This window comes from Mesoplodon bidens, assembly GCF_964165515.1.
Source record: "Mesoplodon bidens genome assembly, chromosome: 1".
NCBI lineage: Eukaryota > Metazoa > Chordata > Mammalia > Artiodactyla > Ziphiidae > Mesoplodon > Mesoplodon bidens.
Window position 1 is genome coordinate 189,099,636 of NC_138176.1, and position 16,130 is coordinate 189,115,765.

At 43.8% G+C, this 16,130-nt stretch overlaps 1 protein-coding gene across 2 annotated transcripts in view; it reads left to right on the plus strand.

The window, feature by feature from the left end:
• ENOPH1 (enolase-phosphatase 1) overlaps positions 1 to 5,961 on the plus strand; it is a 33,227-nt gene extending 27,266 nt beyond the window's left edge. For both annotated transcript variants that reach the window (XM_081249002.1, XM_081249003.1), the window contains exon 6: positions 4,842 to 5,961. In XM_081249002.1, the coding sequence (XP_081105128.1) occupies positions 4,842 to 4,981 (140 nt within the window). In that variant the 3' untranslated portion in view covers positions 4,982 to 5,961. The remainder of the gene's footprint in view (positions 1 to 4,841) is intronic.
• Positions 5,962 to 16,130: the final 10,169 nt, after the last annotated feature.

Consider the following 16,130-nt stretch of genomic DNA (forward strand, 5'->3'; position numbering starts at 1 on the left):
CTCCCGTCGCGGAGCACAGGCTCCGGACGCGCAGGCTCAGTGGCCATGGCTCACGGGCCCAGCCGCTCCGCGGCATGTGGGATCTTCCCGGACCAGGGCATGAACCCGCGTCCCCTGCATCGGCAGGCGGACTCTCAACCACTGCGCCACCAAGGAAGCCCTCAAGAGCAGTTTTGACCAAACGTAAAGCATACGCTCAAGCATCTATCTGTGTGAGAAGATGAGTCCTCCAGAGAATTACAGAAGGAACCGGTAGTGAAGAAGGAAGCAAGCAGCAACAGGCAAAGAGGTTGGGGGGTGCTGGGGGAGGTGGGTGGTCTCTGTCCCTGGCTGGCGAGGCTTTCCCAGACACCCCCAGCTGGCTGCAGCCTTTGATCTTGTGGTCATTTTCCTTAGAGTCTGTGCATCTCTCGGGGTCCTACTTTGGTGTATTTGTAATTGCACTTGTGTTGGAGGATAGTTTTACTTATTTGTGTTTCTTCCACTCATCTTGGATCGTAAGTTTTACCCTTCGTTTACCCATAGAACAGGGCTTTGTGTACTGTGCAGCCGCTCTGATACACTACATCTATTTCACCAGGCTCAAGAAGGGAGTTAGGGAAAAGGGGCGGAGGGCAGGGGCGCTCTCCTATCTGGTGGCTCCGAGGGACTCCTGGGCCCCGTGGAAGCAGCTTCGGCAGTCTGTAGTTGACATTCCTCCCTCCAGCCCTTCTGTTCGTTGTCGCAGAACTAGAGTCACTCCCAGTCACTGGGACTTTTCAGAGATGTCACCTAAAGGCAAACCCAGGCTGCTAGCAAAGGCATCTTATCTGTGCTAGCGTGTGTGAGTATATTCTTTGTCTGCTGCTTTGGTTTATCATGTTAGGTATGATCTGTAGGCATATAAGCAAATATATACTCATTTGTGAAGCAGTTTAAAAAAAAAATCTTAACCAGCATAGGTCATCTAATGCCTTCAAGAAGTCATAATGTGTTTTCCAGACAAAGAGTGGTAGACAGGCTTAATTTTACCTGACGTACAGTTGACGTTCAGTAACCGCTAATATCTGTGTTAAATTTCAATCCTCGGTGAATCTAGCCTGGAATTTTTGATCTGGGGAGATGGTAGCAAATCACAGCCATTTGTTGTTTTGAGTTTTGAAAGCTCAGTAGATTTAGCGGGGACCTGCCCCTGCTGCACGTCCTGATTTGGGTCAGCCTCAAAGTGCAAGGGTTCTACAAACTGTCATCTTATTCTTCTGCATCCTGGAAAGCTTTGCATTTGCGTGTCTAACTGCACTGAAGGTGAGAGACAGACGCGTGGACACACAGCTTCAAGGTTCACTGTGTAACCAGCTGGCCAGGCTACACCCTATGTACCAATAGCCATTTCACCTGGCCTCTGCTTTGAACTATCAGCGTACTGTAAATGTTTGCCTGTCATATTTCTGTGTATAAACCATTTACTGATTCAAAGCTACATTTTACCCTCTTCCTTGAATGGCTTTTTGGGGCTTTGAGTGGTGGGCTGGGGAGGTCACTTTACTATCTGTGTAGATAAAGGTGTGAGGAATGATAATTTGAAGACCTTTTGCTTTGTTTTGCTCCCTATGCAAAGGAAATAGGCCTCTTTCTGGTGAGTTTAGCTGGTTTAACCCGTGAATTGCTTTTCTTTAATCATTCACGTAAACAGGGCTGTTGGAGATGAAAATCCATGGTTTGCCCTATATTTAATTCCGCTAGGATTTTGAACGGTGAGTGTCTGCAGGCTTAGAATTAGAGATCTGCTTTGTGGCTGGGGCTCCCGACAAAGTCAGCCTGTCCCAAGCATTCTGGGATTGAATGCATGATTCAACCTGTGATCCCCAGACCCTCGCCTTATTCCCTGCTTTTTGGTTACTGCTAATAATTGTAACCCCTGCCTGAAGACCACTTATAGTTTCTTCATATTCTTGTCTTTAGCCACATTTTTTTCCTAGTTGCCGTCATAGTACATCTATAATTTCAAGTCTTTCTCTTTTCACTTAAGCCATATCCTTAGGTTGCAGTCCCAGAAATTATTCCTATTCTCTTTAGAGTCTAGAGATAATCTCCAAGTTGTCTCTCCTTTGAGTCCTCTGCAAGGAGGTTTTATTCCTGCCCCTCATCTTCTGCCAGCCCCACTCCTGCTTAGGCAGTAGGGCCAGGCCTGGGCTCACCTGTAGCTGGGAGAGGGTCAGGCACCTGGCTGCCTGCCTTGCTCTTTTCTATTGTCTCTGATCCTGTGTTTTAGTAGCACGTGTCCAGACTTCCACTGCCAAGGCAGAGTGGAAGACTAAGTTGATATCCCAAATAATACTCAAATATAAAAGAGAGAACTGAAAGACTTTTTCCCTTTGGAGGGAAAGAAAAAAGAGGTCCAGGGTTTGAAGTCAACAAGTGTCTCAATAATATATGAAAAGAGCAAATCGCTGCTTAAGGACAAAAACTTGCCCCATGGTGATCTTGGTAAGAGGCTGAATGTGGAACGGTCACTAACTAGTAAGTCCCACATGGAGAGTGATGACTCAACTTGGTTGAGATCCTGGGTTGCTGGTCCAGAGGACTGTGCTTGAGGCAGCCAGGCTGGGAACTTGGGGTGCATGGAAGGCAATGCCTTTGCTGCTGGAGTGAATGGCATCTGCACACTTTGCCTGAGGAGGGGATTTTGGAGCACTGTTTTTGCTCTGGGAGGTAACAGTCCTTTCGTAGGAGGTGGGTAGGTGGAAGAGACAGCTCTGCCCCATTTACTCTTTCTTAGCACTGCTGCCCTTTAATTAATGCATTCCGTTGCTCTGGCCGTTTTCCACAGATTGAGAAACTACTGGGGTTTCTTATTACACCAGATCTGAATTGTAAAGAATGTGTTTCAGAGTCTTCCCCGGTTTTGCTCTATCTGCCCAAGTATGCCCCATCTCTGTGACCACAGACCTGTGTCCTGTGTCCATTCTCCTACTGTTTGCACATGTACTTTATGTCTGCCTGCAATTCCTCCTTCCTTGAAATTTCGGATCAAAACTTAGTCTCTGGGCTTCCCTGGTGGCGCAGTGGTTGGGAGTCCGCCTGCCGATGCAGGGGACGCGGGTTCATGCCCCGGTCTGGGAGGATCCCACATGCCGCGGAGCGGCTGGGCCCGTGAGCCATGGCCGCTGAGCCTGCGCGTCCGGAGCCTGTGCTCCGCAACGGGAGAGGCCACAACCGTGAGAGGCCCGTGTACCGCAAAAACAAACAAACCAACAAAAACAAAATAAAACAAAACAAAAAAACCTTAGTCTCTGTGCAGAGGAGTCATTTGTTAAATTGCAGGTCCTAATTCAGTAGTTGCACATTGGGGAACCTGACATTCTGTATTTGTAACAAGCTTCCACGTGATTTCCACACTGCTGGTCCAGGGACTACATTCAGAGCAGCAGTGCTCTAGAGCAGGAGTTGGCAAAATTGTTCGGTAAAGCAGGGGTCCCCAGCCCCCTGTTAGGAGGCGGGCCACACAGCAGGAGGTGAGTGGCAGGCGAGCGAGGGAAGCTTCATCTGCCGCTCCCCGTCACTCGCATTACCGCCTGAACGGTCCCCCACCACTACCCGGTCCGTGGAAAAATTGTCATCCATGAAATCAGTCCCTGGTGCCAAAAAGGTTGGGGACCACTGCTGTCAAGGGCCAGATAGTAGCTATTCAACGCTGGTCCTTGTAATGCAAAAGTAGCCACAGATAGTACATAAGTAAGTGGGTGAGACTGTGTTCCAATAAGACCATGTTTACAAAAACAGGCGGTGGGCCATAATTTGCTGACCCTTGTTCTAGAGCACAGACCACAGAGTCTGACACACGATTTCAAATTTCAGTTCTACCACTTGCTAGCTCTCAGTTTCTGCATCTGTAGAATGGAGATAGTAATACTAACAACCTCAGGGTCGTTGTGAAGATTTAGATGGGAATGGAAGTTCCAGGAAAGCAGGAACTTTGTTTTGTTCACATATCTCTGGTCCTAGAATACTACCTGGCACATAGTAAGTGCTAAATTAATACAAGGTATTAGCTATTATCTTTCAGATGGACACAAAATGAGGAGGGGTACCTAACCCAAGACATATTAGAGATATCCCCTCAAATACATAGCTTACTTAGTTTCATTTGACTAGTCCTGTTTTTACTTCCACGCAGTCACTGATCTTAAAACACTCTTAGTCCAACGAGGAGAGAGACAACAGGTAATAACATGTCAAATCATATTGTCTTGATAGGACTAAATACAGGGTGTTAATGGAGCACATAGGATGCTCTAATACAGATGGTAGTAGCTCTAGAAGATAGAACATTTGAGCTGAATTTTGAAGAGTAGGAATTTGCCAGACAAAAAAGATGGGCAGTCTAGCCAAGGGTTGTGACATGTTTGGGCTCCAGGTGTGAGAGTAGGTATTTCAGCCTGATTAGATCCTGGCATTCCATTTGCCCCATATCTACTTAATTGGTATTATTCCTGACAGCCTGTCCTTTGGGAAAGAGCTCAGTTCTCTGTAGGACTGATGGGAGGGAATGGAAGAAAGCTGGAGACATGGCTCTGTCTTTGTGCATTCATAAGTACTTAATAAAGCTTAGAAGTCTAGGACACACTGCCCTCCTTGTCTGTCAGTACAGTTAGTTATGCATTTGAAAAAAAATTTTATGGAAAAATCAAAACTTATATAAAAGAATAATAAGTCCACCCCCTGTGCTTGCCTTTTAGCTTCAACAGTTATCAAATCTGGACCAGACTTATTTCTTACATTCCCACATCCCTCTGATTATTTTGAAGCAAATCCCAAACATCATATTCTACCATTTCTGACACATATTTGGATTTTCGCAGAGGCCAGCGCTGCTGAGGAAGCTGACGTGCACGTAGCTGTGGTGGTGAGACCTGGCAACGCGGGGTTAACAGATGATGAGAAGACTTACTTCAGCCTCATCACGTCCTTCAGTGAACTGTACCTGCCTTCCTCAACCTAGAGGAGGAGTTCTAAGGAAGACCAAACTGTCCTCACAGAGTTGTCCCTGTAGTCTAGTTTTATTCTAATGGTAAAAGTAACTTACTTAAAAAATACATATATACACATACATACGGTATGTGTGTATGTGTGTGTATGTTCAAATTACCTTTCACAAGCACGTAAGTGGGAAAAAGAATCTCAGTTCAGTGAAAAGGAAACTTATTTAAAGATGATGCTTTATATGTAGAAATTGTTTGAAACCACAGCTCTAACCATTATTGAGGGCGAAATATAGTTGATAGAAGGAATTACTACTATACAGGTCAAATGTGTTAATGTTTATCAAGTCATGTACCAAAATAGAAAGGTAGGTTTGAGAAGTTACTCAGAAGCCTGGTTATTTTAAAAACTAGAAGTATTTCGAAGACATTCCTAGTAATAATCTACTCCCCTTTTAAATTGTGAGTTAGAAGATTACAGCAACTGAATTTCAAGCTATTAACCTCCCTATTTACAAATGACAAAGCTATTTGTTTCTGCTCCAAAAGAGAGCAAAGTTGGGAAAGGAAACTCATTTGAGTCTTGATTAATCATATATCTGTTACTTAAGAAACTTGCTAATCTTTGTGGTACCCACAGCAAGCAGTTGCCTTACCAGTGAAAAAGATGCACTAATGTAACAGCTAAAATAAGAAATGTGCTTCCTAATGTTTAACAAAACAGTCCTAATCCTGTCACTTATCACAGATTTCAGAGTAAACCTTGCTAAATGCTTCTTAACACAGTTTGAGAACATATGTTAATTGCTGTTTACTATTAAAAAACAAAAGGTTTGCTGAAGTTTGTCCATAAGACCTAGAAGAGCCCTAATATCTAATATTTTCTCTGAAATGGATGTGAGAAATGTAAATTTTATAACAGCATTATTTATCCTAGTTCAGCCTAATAGGATGTCATGTCAATTTCATGTGGTAATTAATAAAAACTTTTTCTTCTTTACTCAGTTGTTTTTTTAAAAAATACATTTATTTATTATATTTATTTATTTTTGGCTGCGTTTTGGGTCTTCGTTGCTGCGTGCGGGCTTTCTCTAGTTGCGGTGAGCGGGGTCTACTCTTTGTTGCAGTGTGCAGGCTTCACATTGTGGTGGCCTCTCTTGTTGCGGCACGTGGGCTTCAGTAGTTGTGGCTCGCAGGCTCAGTAGTTGTGGCTCGAGGGCTCTAGAGCGCAGGCTCAGTAGTTGTGGCTCACAGGCTTAGTTGCTTTGCGGCATGGGGGATCTTCCCGGGCCAGGGATCGAACTCATGTACCCTGCATTGGCAGGCGGATTCTTAACCACTGCTCCACCAGGGAAGTTCCTTCACTCAGTTTTATGTAGGTTTGCTTACTGCCATAAGCAGAAGAGAAACTGAAGAGAGATTGGACAAATAAGAATTTTAGTTTAGTTTTTTGCCTTAATCTTGTGTGTGTTTGTGATATGTGTGAATATGCATGTGTGTGTTTTAATGGAATGCCAGTAGAAAACCACTGACTATCATTTGAGTTATATATACATATATGGCTAACCTATATACATGTATGGCTAACCTTAGTGGTTATTATTTCATTTGGATAGTAAACATTCAAGATATGAGTAGATTCCTTAGATTTTTGAGAATCTTATATTTGAGGTATATAAGATAATGCTTGAAGGAGGCAATTATTCTCCTAGTTAATCAAGAAAAACTAATGAATCCTGGAGGAATAATTTTGGGGGTGCTTTGAATAAGGAAAAGGAAGTAGCCTTGCAAATGTGAGAGGACAGGGAATATAAAAGATTTTATGTTGACAGTTTTTATCTTCTAGTAGCTAATTAAGAAATATAAGGACTATGAAGATATAGAAGAGTAGTGAAAGGGGAATGAATTTAAGTAAATCTTAGAAATGGGGGTAACTTATAAGTGATGGTAAAGCCACAAATGGTAATTAAAGGATGAACTTCATATAATTTCTGAAAAAGTTTATGAGAAGGCGACAGAAAAGGGGTCTCTTAATGATAGTAAATGAACAATTGGAAAATGAAGGAAGGAAAGAAAGAAAATTATGCACCAGGGACTAGATTAGAAAGGAATTAAAGGAAAAGGAAGATGCTCAGTATCTAGCCAGCAGAGAATTGAGCTGGAGAAATATCTTTGTCCATCTAGGTTGCTGTAACAGAATTCCAGACACTGGGTGGCTTATAAACAACAAAACTTTATTTTTCACAGTTCTGGAGGCTGGGAAGTCCAAGATCAAGATGCTGGCAAATTCATTGTCTGGTGAGAGCCTGTTTCCTCACACATGGCTGTCTTTTTCACAGTAACCTCACATGGCAGAAGGGGTAAAGCGGCTTTCTTGGACCTCTTTTATACGGACACTAATCCCATTCATGGCCCCAAAGGCCCCACCACTAATACATCACCTTGGGGGGACACTAACATTCAGTCTACAGCAAGAGACATTTACTATCCATGATAAAAAGGGTACCAGAAAAACTGTAGTTTATACTGAGTAGCTGAAGATGGAAATAGATTAAAAAATTAAGGGAAAGTTGCAATATCAGATTCTCAGAGTGGGGTGTGAAGGAAGGGAAAAAGAAGGTGAGTGGAATATTTCTGAGGTCTGAGGAAACGCATTCATAATTAACGTGATGGAAAAGGATCTTAGGAAGAACTTGAGTCATAAAGTAGGCTGGTCATGAGGAAGGGAAAAGTGCCTAGAGAGTGGGTAGTGAGCTAGGAGGTGAGTCCAGATCAAATCATGATCCTTAGTAAGGGAAAGGGAAAAAAATTCTCACCTCTGCAATTTCCAGAAACAGACAAAGTTACTAAATTTTCTCAGCATCTTGTCTGCAGAGAATGCAGGGGACAAAGGTCTCAAAGTTGTGGCTCTTGTTATTCCTACTTGTTAATCCAGATCTGCTTTAGTTGTGCTCTTTCCCTCAGGGGCACTGATTTCCAGTCTTGGGTCAAAACCCAAGTTGGTTTCTTAGAAGAGAAGCCTCAGGCGTCTTTAATCTTATCAGCACTTCTGGGGTAGCAGGGCTTCCTGTTTGGCCTTCTGCAAGGCTGGCCTGAGTTGCTAAGCCTAACTGGTGTCCAGTTAGTTCATGGTGGCACAAGAAGTTGAGAGCCCAGCGTTTATCACCAAGACAGGTGCACAGCAGGCTTTGCCCAGCAGATGGTGCTGTTTCTCTAGAGACTAGCAAGTGTGAGGCCTCCCCCGACACAGCAGATGGGAGCTAGGAGGTAGCATTAAGAGGGGAAAATGAGTATATTTATTCTTAAAAACCATAACATGGGGCTTCCCTGGTGGCGCGGTGGTTAAGAATCTTCCTGCCAATGCAGGGGACACGGGTTCGAGCCCTGGTCCAGGAAGATCCCACATGCTGCGGAGCAACTAAGCCCGTGCGCCACAACTACTGAGCGCCCATGCCACAGCTACCGAAGGCTGCGTGCCTATAGCCCGTGCTCCACAACAAGAGAAGCCACCGCCATGAGAAGCCCACGCACCGCAATGAAGAGTAGCCCCACTTGCTGCAACTAGAGAAAGCCCGCACGCAGCAACAAAGACCCAATGCAGCCAAAAAAACAAACAAAAAAGCCCATAACATGATATTGCAAAAGTCAGAGTAGTTTTGAAAAAATGGCGGTAATCCTGAATGAAATCTACCTACTAATATTTCTCTTCTCCCCTTGTTCCCTAAGTCACATTTTTAAAAAATCAGTGATTTTTGGATAGCTGGTTTTTCCAGCTGCAGTGTTAAATGGACTTGTTTTGGGGTTTAAAAAAACAATCCATTTGAGTACAAAGTTGAATGTAATGTATGCCAAAAGAATTTGTAATTCCCAGCACTCAAGCCTAGATGGTAAACTGCTGTTATCCTCAACTTAATATTTAAGAATAATCTGTAGTTTTTGTTGAAACATTGGAGTAACTCTATCTAGCAGAAGTAAAATTCACTCTGCTTGAAGATTTTACCTAAGTTATTCATGCAAATATTTATTAAGCATCTACAGTATGCTATAAGGGGACAAAGTCCCTCCCTACTCTCATGGTACATCCATTTTTGGAGGGAGCAGTCATTAATAAACAGCAACAGAAAATTAGACACCAGTAAGTGCTCTGCAGAGAAACTAGGGTAGAGTGGCTTTTTACAAAAGGGATGCTAAAGAAGGTGACATCTAATCTGAACATGAAAGACTAGATGTTTGAGAAACTAGAAGGAAGAGCATTCCATGAAGATGGAACAGCATGTAGTAAAGATCTAGGGCCAAGCTTGGCCTATGCCAGGAATTGAGAGAAGGCCAGTGGCTGGATGCCATCAGAGAAGTGGGCAGAGCCAGATCGTTAGGGCTTGGTACCACAATAAGGAGTTTGGGTTGTTTTCTAGGTGTGGTAGGAAGCCACTGGAGAATTTTAGATGGAAGATGGCGTGATGTGATTTATATTTTTCAGGGAATTCTCTGTTGGATGGAGAATGGATTATAGGTGGGCAAGAGTGGATGCAGGAAAACCAGTTAGATATATCAGGGTTGAATGCCAAGGCAGAAACCACTTTAGGTATTTTATGCAGAGAGGGATTTTAAACAAAGAGCGAAACATTTTCAAAATCGATGGGAAGGACTAGAGTAGTAGTACTGGGGGGCTACTGCTGGGCTACGGAGCTGAAGGACTCCCACAGTAGTTGAATCCAGAGTTCAGGAATCCTGCCACCACTGACACTGTGCCTCATATCCACAAAGCTGGCCAGATACTGGAATACCAAATTAACCCTTACAACTTCCTCCAAGCACTGGTACTCTGTGACCTCGCTTACCAACAACAATACCAATAGGAAGATTGCCTCTATCTTCCTTCTCTTTACATATACTGTGCTAGTGCTTTTAACTCGCAGTATCTGATTCTAACCCAGAACTCTACATGTTAGGGTGTCTGGGACATGTTTTTAGGTTTATAACATCTCCAGTTCATGAATAAAATGGTGCTTCAGAGAGACAGTTTGCTACATCTAAGATAGAAGGCTGTTGCAGTAATAAAGGTAAAGGATGGTGGTGGCTTGGCTTAGGGTGGCAGAAGTGGAAATATATGGAAGTGGACACATTCAGAGTATATTTTAGAGGTGACAATGATAGCACTTGTTTATTGATTGGATTTGGTAGGATAACTTCTAGACTTTTAGCTTGAGCAGTTGGATAGGTGGTGCCACTGACATAGCATGTAAAGTGTGAAATGCCAGTGTAAACGTGACCAACAAGCAGTTGAATTTAAGTCTAGAGCTGAGGGTCTTGCCCTGGCTGGAGATCAGGTTTGTGAGTTCATTGGCCTGGAGATGCTATTAGAAGCCATGGGATGTGGGCACATAAGAAGAGACTGTTGATAGAAAGCCTAGACAGAGCCCTTAGTCTCCAACGTTAGATATCAAGGTAAGGAGAGAAACCAGCAAAGGAGATGGAAAAGGATTGGGCCTGGAGGAAGGAAAATCAGGAGAGAAGAACGAGAGCCAAATGAAGAAGGGGGTGCTCAAATGTGTCAAGTGCTGGTAAGAATTCAAGTCATTTGAGAATAGCAGTGGCCCTTGGATTGGACACATGCAGTCTCAGTGGAGTGGTGGGAACAAAAGTAAGATTAGTTTAAGTTGAGATAATATGAGGTCTAACTAAAGATTTATCAATTTTGTGGATATTTTCAAAGAAGCAACGTTTGGGTTTTTTGCTTCTCTATTTTATTTGTCTCTAATCTTCATTATTTCCTTCCTTCTGCTTGTGTTGGGTTTAGTTTGCTCTTCTTTTTCCAGTTCCTTAAGGTGGGTGGTTAAGTTATTGCTTTGAGATCTTTCTAATTTTTTAAAATATGGTCATTTATAGCTGTGAATTTCCCTCTGAGTACTGCTTTCACTGCATCCTGTAGATTTTGGTATCTTGTGTTTTCATTTTCATTCATCTTGAAGTATTTTCTAGTTTCTTTGTGATTTCTTCTTTGAACAATTGGTTGTTTAAGAGTGTGTGGTTGAGTTTCCACATATTTGTGAATTTTCTAAATTTCCTTCTGTTATTCGTTCCTAATTTCATTCCATTGTACTTGGAGAACATACTTTGTATGATTTTGATCTTTTAAATTCTTTTGAGACCTGTTTTGTGGCCTAACATATGGTCTGTCCTGGAGAATGTCCTCTATGCCGTGGAGGAGAACACTGTGTTCTGTTGTTAGGTGGCGTGCTCTGTAGATGTTCACTAGGTGTAGTTGGTTTATAGCATTGAGTCTTCTGTCTAGTTGTTTTTTCCATTGTTAAATGTAAATGTGGAGTATTGAATTCTCAATCTATTATTGTGGAACTATTTCTCCTTTTAATTCTTGTCTGTTTTTGCTTCATTTACTTTGGTGCTTTGTTTTAGGTGTATATATGTCTATAATTGTCATATCTTCTTGATGGATTGGCCCTTTAACATTATCATGAATAAACTTTTTTGTGTCTTGTAACAGTTTCTGTCTTAAAAGTCTATTTTGCCGAATGTTACTATGACCCCTCCAGCCCTGTTTTGGTTACTGTTTACATGGCATATCTTTTTTCATTTTTTAATTTTCAACCTATTTTTACCTTTATTTTTTGTTTGTTTTGTTTTGTTTTGTTTTGGGTACGTGGGCCTCTCACTCTTGTGGCCTCTCCCATTGCGGAGCACAGGCTCTGGACGCGCAGGCTCAGCGGCCATGGCTCACAGGCCCAGCCGCTCCGCGGCATGTGGGATCTTCCCGGACCAGGGCACGAACCCAAGTCCCCTGCATCGGCAGGCGGACTCTCAACCACTACGCCACCAGGGAAGCCCTATTTTTACCTTTAAATTGAAAATGTGTTTCATGGAGACAGTGTATAGCGGATTATGTTTTAAAAATCCATTCTGTCGGTCTCTGCCTTTTATTTATTTGTTTTTATTTTTGGCTGCATTGGGTCCCCGTTGCTGCACGCGGGCTTTCTCTAGTTGCAGTGAGCAGGAGCCGCTCTTTTTATTTATTTATTTATTTTTGCTGTGTTGGGTCTTCGTTTCTCTGCGAGGGCTTTCTCTAGTTGTGGCAAGCGGGGGCCACTCTTCATCGTGGTGCGCGGGCCTCTCACTATCGCGGCCTCCCTTGTTGCGGAGCACAGGCTCCAGACGCACAGGCTCAGTAGTTGTGGCTCACAGGCCTAGTTGCTCCGCGGCATGTGGGATCTTCCCAGACCAGGGCTCAAACCCGTGTCCCCTGCATTAGCAGGCAGACTCCCAACCACTGCGCCACCAGGGAAGCCCCGGTCTCTGCCTTTTAATTAAAGATTAATCCACCACATTTCATGTAATTACTGATAAGGACCTACTTCTGTCATTTTGCTATTGGGTACAAACTTGTAACTAGAAGATGAATAAGTTCTGGAGCTCTAATGCGCAACATTGTGATGATAGTCAACAATACTGCATTATATACTTCAAAATTGATATCTATATTTCTTATGTCTTTTTTGTTCTTCAGTCTTCCATTACTGACTTCTTTTGTGTTAAAGAGGTATTTTCTAGTACGCCATTTTAGTTTGCTTGTTGTTTCTTTTACACTATATTCTTGAGTTATTTTCCTAGTGGTTTCTCTGGGGGTTATAATTAACAGCTTAGGTTTATACCAATCCAGTTCTAATTACTCCTACCTTAATTTTAATAGGATATAAAACTTGGTTCATATGTAACTCCATCCCCCCCCACTTACGTTGTTGTCACAAATTACATCTTTATTGTGTGCCTATCAACATAGATTTATAATTATTTCTTTATGCAGTTGTCTTCTAAACCAGATAGGAGACAAAAAAGGAGTTACAAACAACAAACATATTTATATTTTCTTTTAATATTTACCTGTTGTATTAGTTTCCTAGGGCTGCAAAGTACCACGAATTGGGTGGCTTAAAGCAATAGAAATTTATTCACTCACAGTTCTGGATGCCAAAAATCTGAAGTGAAGGTGTCAGCAGAGTTGGTTCCTTCTGGAAGCACCGAAGGAGAATCTGTCCCTTGCCTCCTAGCTTCTCATGACAGCTGACAACCCTTAGCAGTGCTTGGCGTGCAGATGTATTACTCTAATCTCCATCTCCATCTCACATGGCATTCTCCCTGTGTGTCTGTGTCTTCACATGCTGTCTTACAAGCATACCAGTAGTATTGGATTAGGGGTCTACCCTACTCCAGCATGACCTCCTCTTAACCAACTGCATCTACAACAATTCTATTTCCAGATGAGGTCACATTCTGAGCTATTGGGGATTAGGACTTCAACAAATCTTTTTGGGGAGACACAATTCAACCCATAACACCAGGAACACGTCAGAGCTCTTCAAAGCCCTTATTTGCTGAAGCACCTCATTCTCCACTCTTTCCTCTCAAGCTTTTTGGTTAGTCTGTCATTTGTCCCATTTGTTATCCAGTGCTCCCGGTAGCTGTGACTAATACATTGCCTTTAAACGTTTTTTGACAAATGCCCCTGGGCAGCTGCCTCAACACTGGCAGAATTCTTAGTTCGGCAAGATAAAGGTAAACACTTTGAGCCAGTCCTCCGGGGAGCTGCCAGGCAGATGGTTATGGAGTGAATTGTGTTTCTAGGGCTCGCCCCACCCCCCACCCCAGCCCCTCTCAGATTCATATGTTGAAGTCCTGACCTCCAGTGTGACTCTACTTGGAGATAGGACCTTCAGGAGATAGTTAAGGTTAAAGCAAGTCATCAGGGTGGGGCCCTAGTCCGATGGGACTGATGTCCTCACAGAAGGAGGAAGAGATACTAGAAAGCCCTCACCAAAAACTGAATCAGTCAGAACCTTGATCTTGGACTTCCCAGCCTCCAGAACTGTGAGAAAGTAAAATTCTGCTGTTTCAAACAACCAGCCTGTGGTATTTTGTGACTGCAGCTTGAGCTAATACACAGCTCAAAACAAACAACCACAGTTCTTGGCAAATGAGGTCCATTTTTCTGCTCCCTCTGGTGCTCTTACCCGTTCCAGAAATACAGGCTGTTATTGTCTAGGCTACCCCTGAGCTGGGGAGAAGGGATGGGACCAAGATGAGTTAAAACACCACCAAGCTCTCTGTCTTTACCGAGATTCAACTGTTTTTTGCCTTGATTAAGCATTCCCCCGGGCTGCTGTAAGCTTTTACTTACTTTCCAGAATTTTGAAAAAGTTGATTCTGACAGTTTTTTCTTTTTTTTTTTTTTGCGGTATGCAGACCTCTCACTGCCGTGGCCTCTCCCGTTGCGGAACACAGGCTCCGGATGCGCAGGCTCAGCGGCCATGGCTCACGGGCCCAGCCGCTCCGCAGCACGTGGGATCTTCCCGGACCGGGGCACGAACCCGTGTCCCCTGCATCGGCAGGCGGACTCTCAACCACTGCGCCGCCAGGGAAGCCCAATTCTGACAGCTTTTGCCAGGCTATTTGTTGATTTTTTGGAGGGAAGCACTTTTGATGTTCCTTATTCCTCCATTTTCACTGATGTCACCCCACGTGCTCTTTTAACAGTGTGACACTGACACTCCTCCACTAAGAAGTGGGGGCCTTTGTTCCCTTCCCTTGAATCTAGGTGGGAGCTTGTGACTAGTCCAACCCAAAGACGCCCACAGAAGTGATGCTCTGTGACTTTCCAGGGTAGGTTATGAAAAGGGTACAGCTTCTATATCCTTTTTTTCAGGAGCTAGGCCTCGGACACTTGCCCTGGGGAAGCCAGCTACCATGCTGTGAGGGCCCAAATTAGCCCACAGGGAGAGACCAGGTGGAGAGGCTCCTGGGGAGAGGAAAGGAGGCCCCAAGCTGACGCCAGCCTCCATCTGCAGACATATGAATAAACTAGCCTTCAGATGCTTCCAGCCTCCAGCCCTCAAGTCTTCCAGCTGAGACCTCAGACATCGTAGAGCAGAAATAAGTTGTCCCTGCTGTGCCCTGTCTGAATTCCTGACACAGAATCTGTGAGCATAATGCATAGTTATTTTTATGCCGCTATATTTTGTGGTAATTTGCTAGGCAGCCACAGTAACTGGAAAGTCACCAAGTGTGTCATATGGTACCAAGCAGTGGACAGACTTCTCATCCCTTTCAGCACAGATGGATTTAAAGGGCCCGTGCTGGAGAGTGCAAGTGAGGAGCATCAAGATTGTCTCATGTGCTCCCTTTTCCTCCCTCCAAACAGTGGCATCTCTTATCTTCCTAGATTTTGTGTCTCCACCTTCCCAATCATCCAGGCTTGAAACCTCAGAATGTCTCTGCTTTTTCCTTCCCCTTCACCCTCCTCACGTGGGTAGCAAGTGACACCCACTGTCTTTTTCACAGCCTCACAAATTTGTTCTTTATTTCCCATTCCTAACAGCCTGTGCTTGAAATTCCAGGAGTTCATTACTTACAGAATACAGTGCAATGGGGTAGAAAAAGACTGCCAGTAATAATAGGCATCATGCTCTCAGGTTTCATACTAGCGAAAGGTAGCATTTAAAGCTTTCCAAGGGCAAGAAATGATATTGCTTATAGATATGATATGGAAGTCTGCTGTATTTTTTTTTTTTTTTTTTTTTTTTGCGGTATGGGGGCCTCTCACTCTTGTGGCCTCTCCCGTTGCGGAGCACAGGCTCTGGACGCGCAGGCTCAGCGGCCATGGCTCACGGGCCCAGCCGCTCTGTGGCATGTGGGATCTCCTGGACAGGGGCACGAACCCCTGTCCCCTGCGTCGGCAGGCAGACTCTCAACCACTGCGCCACCAGGGAAGCCCAAGTCTGCTGTATTTTGAGAAGGCGCCTCCAGGGCCATTCAAGAAGCAAATCACTGGGTAGTCTCTGGAGTACTTCTTTATTTTTTATTTTATTTTATTTTTTTTGTTTTTCAAAAATTTTATTTTTATTTTTATTTTTGGCCACACTGCACTGCTTGTGGGATTTTAGCTTCCTGACCAGGGATCAAACCCAGACCCCCTGCAGTGGAAGTGCGGTGTCCTAACCACTGGACCGCCAGGGAAGTCCCTGGAGTACTTCTAGTCCCTGGATCCACTTTGTTCCTGTGTTTAGTCAAAGCTCTTTTGCTCCAGCCCCTCTGGTCGATCCCGGGCTACAAATCTAAACTTGGTTTACAAAACTCTAGAGGTGTTAGACGTTATTGCAATAT